The sequence below is a fragment of the Zeus faber genome (genome assembly GCF_960531495.2).
Source record: "Zeus faber genome assembly, chromosome: 21".
Lineage (NCBI taxonomy): Eukaryota > Metazoa > Chordata > Actinopteri > Zeiformes > Zeidae > Zeus > Zeus faber.
This window is the reverse complement of record NC_137208.1, coordinates 14642287-14644786: the sequence shown is the minus strand read 5'-3', so window position 1 is coordinate 14644786 and position 2500 is coordinate 14642287. Positions and strand designations below refer to the sequence as shown.

Genomic DNA, 2500 nt, shown 5'->3' with positions numbered 1-2500 from the left:
CCCCCTGAATTATGAACCCGAAAAAAATAAACGCCGTGGGTAATATATCAAACAGGGTGGAAACTTTTTACTGGGTCGATCCTTTTTCAGCCGAGATGTTTAAAGTAAGTTCTAACAACCTAAAAACATCAAACCAAACATTAAGGCAGTAAAAAATGTTTCCCCCTTTTGTAAATATTGGTGGACCTCATGTTTTACTCAGAAGAGAGCACCATAAAAGAGAAGCGGCAGAGCGGGGGGGAAAGTGATATGTACCAACGGGCGTATGTGAGAAATGGCAAAGGATGTTAATGCATCGGTCAGATGTACGGGAGAAGGTCCGCCGGCCCCCGATTTGCGTTTTATTGCTCTGCTCGCACTCTTGGCTTGACGTGTCCTGCTCTTTCTCACAAACACACAGTAATTGGATGAGGTCGAGTGCCTATAGGTGGGGTGTGGAAGGCGTATTACCGCTGGATATTGTGTGATGTGTGTGTGTGTGTGTGTGTGTTACGTCTAAGTTGACGTGCCTCACACATGTGCAATCAGGCGTGTGATGGTCAGACTTTTAGAGTTAGCATCAAATGGGAAACACTAACACAAGGGTTCCACAGTACAAAGCCTTTTTTTTTTCCTCTCTGGTCGTGCACACCGCACGAGCCAGACCTGCGTTTCCCCCCTCGCGAAAGGGAGACCTCCGGGGAAAAAAAAAAAAAAAGGTCGAGCTGGCCCCCTTCCACCAAAAATGTTCAAATGCGCGCCGAAATGCCACGCGGCCTGGATCCGTTCATGTTTGCACAGTGGAGCAGATACTGTCGAGCCCGGGGCTTCTTTGAGGTGGAAATGGGGAGCATGTACAGGTGGTCAGCGCAGGGCCCGAGTCGGCCGCAGAGCTGAACCACTCAGAAAAGCTCTCGGCTCCGTTCACACAATGGAAATCTAGATGGTGTGGTTGATACTGAATTTAGACAGGTGATGATTATTTAAGGGGGATGACATTATATTTATAGTGACATTTCTATGATATTAGAAAATACAACACTGTATCATGGGGATGGCTTTTGGCCTTGCTTGCACCGCAACTAGTCTGTTGTGATGCCGGGCCCACGCTAAAATAAAACATGCCACGTACATCGCAAGGGGCTGCGATATCTGTAGGAACGACCCTAGCTGCGCCTCCCAGAACACAATAATCCAATCAGACGCCGCGGTTTGAACATGTGACCTCGACCAAACATGACACGGAAGACACGTGCACAGAAGACACGTGGGAAGAGCTCACTCAGATCAAACAAGGGGTTTCAGATAGAAAGACGGACGAAGAAAACTCTGGCGCTAAAACGGAAGAACGCCTGGCGTGGAAACATTTCGGTTATAAAACAGATGACATAAAAAAAAAAACTAAAAAAAACTGCAACTTGTGCAAACCCTGTCAGGTGGAGTTGGGCGCGACATGAGACAGCGCTTGCGTTACAATGTTTAACCATCACCTCAAATCCAACCTTAGGGATTTAAATGATGAATATTTCTCTAAAAAGGGCTGAAATGAATACTGCGAGCACCCCACCAGCTCCATCGGCAACACTCAGACAGGCTTTGCACTGAGGTCTGCCAACATTACATCAAATGATAAATCATTCAGAGGACACCAAGAAGTCCCAGATGTAATCACGGGGTATTTGGCAAAAGCTGTGCCGCTGATTTCGGCGCTCCCTTTTTCCCTTCGGGCTGCCATTCACAAAAATACGCGAGCCACGTCAGACGCTGAATCAGACGCGGAATCGACCGTGAGGCGAACGCTCCGCGAGTGCGACCGATCTTTGGTCGTGATAGGGCGGCGGCACCCTGCTTCGGCCTCCCCGTGCGCTTTTTTCGCGACCGTAAAGCGACGGCCCGCTTACCCCGCCGAGCACAGTTGAAGCGACAGGCAGACCAGAGTCTTACAAAAAAGACTATCGTGCAGCCCCGGTTAACCTCGTGACACAGAGTACTGTACGCTCAATATATTATTATGTACTACATTCAAAATCTGAATGTACAGTTACAGTTACATTTTGGTTCCCGGCGAGACCGCGTTACAATATGCACAGTGTAAGGTGTATAATTATGAGGTATTTTAACAACGACCCTGAGAAAGGCAATACCAGAAGCATCTGAAGAAAAGCCAAAGGCGCATTAAAGCGTGGATTTCATACTGGATCGCATCCCGTTGCGCCGCATCTCTGCGGCTTCCCGTGCGGCGCCGTGTTTTTCCCTCTGTTTGCAGTACTCACACATGGGGTTGTTTGGAGTCTTCCTGTCAATGTAGTTGTTGAATTCCATGAGGAACTCGGTGTTGTTCTTGGACGGTTTCAGGTCCTTGCAATACTCCCTTGCGGACGCACACACACACACACACACACACACACACAAACACACATTTATCAAAACTGCAGATCATATGAGAAACAGATGAAAGCACTGTCATGAGTGTGCTGATTGGCAAGCAACAAAAGGAAAGCGTTTTATGTCTTGACACGGT

At 48.0% G+C, this 2500-nt stretch overlaps 1 protein-coding gene across 1 annotated transcript in view; it reads right to left on the bottom strand.

The window, feature by feature from the left end:
• LOC307246486 (voltage-dependent calcium channel subunit alpha-2/delta-1-like) overlaps positions 1–2500 on the bottom strand; it is a 93349-nt gene that overhangs the window by 22468 nt on the left and 68381 nt on the right. Inside the window, exon 24 of the mRNA XM_080022421.1 lies at positions 2253–2350. Within this exon, the coding sequence (XP_079878547.1) occupies positions 2253–2350 (98 nt within the window). The remainder of the gene's footprint in view (positions 1–2252; positions 2351–2500) is intronic.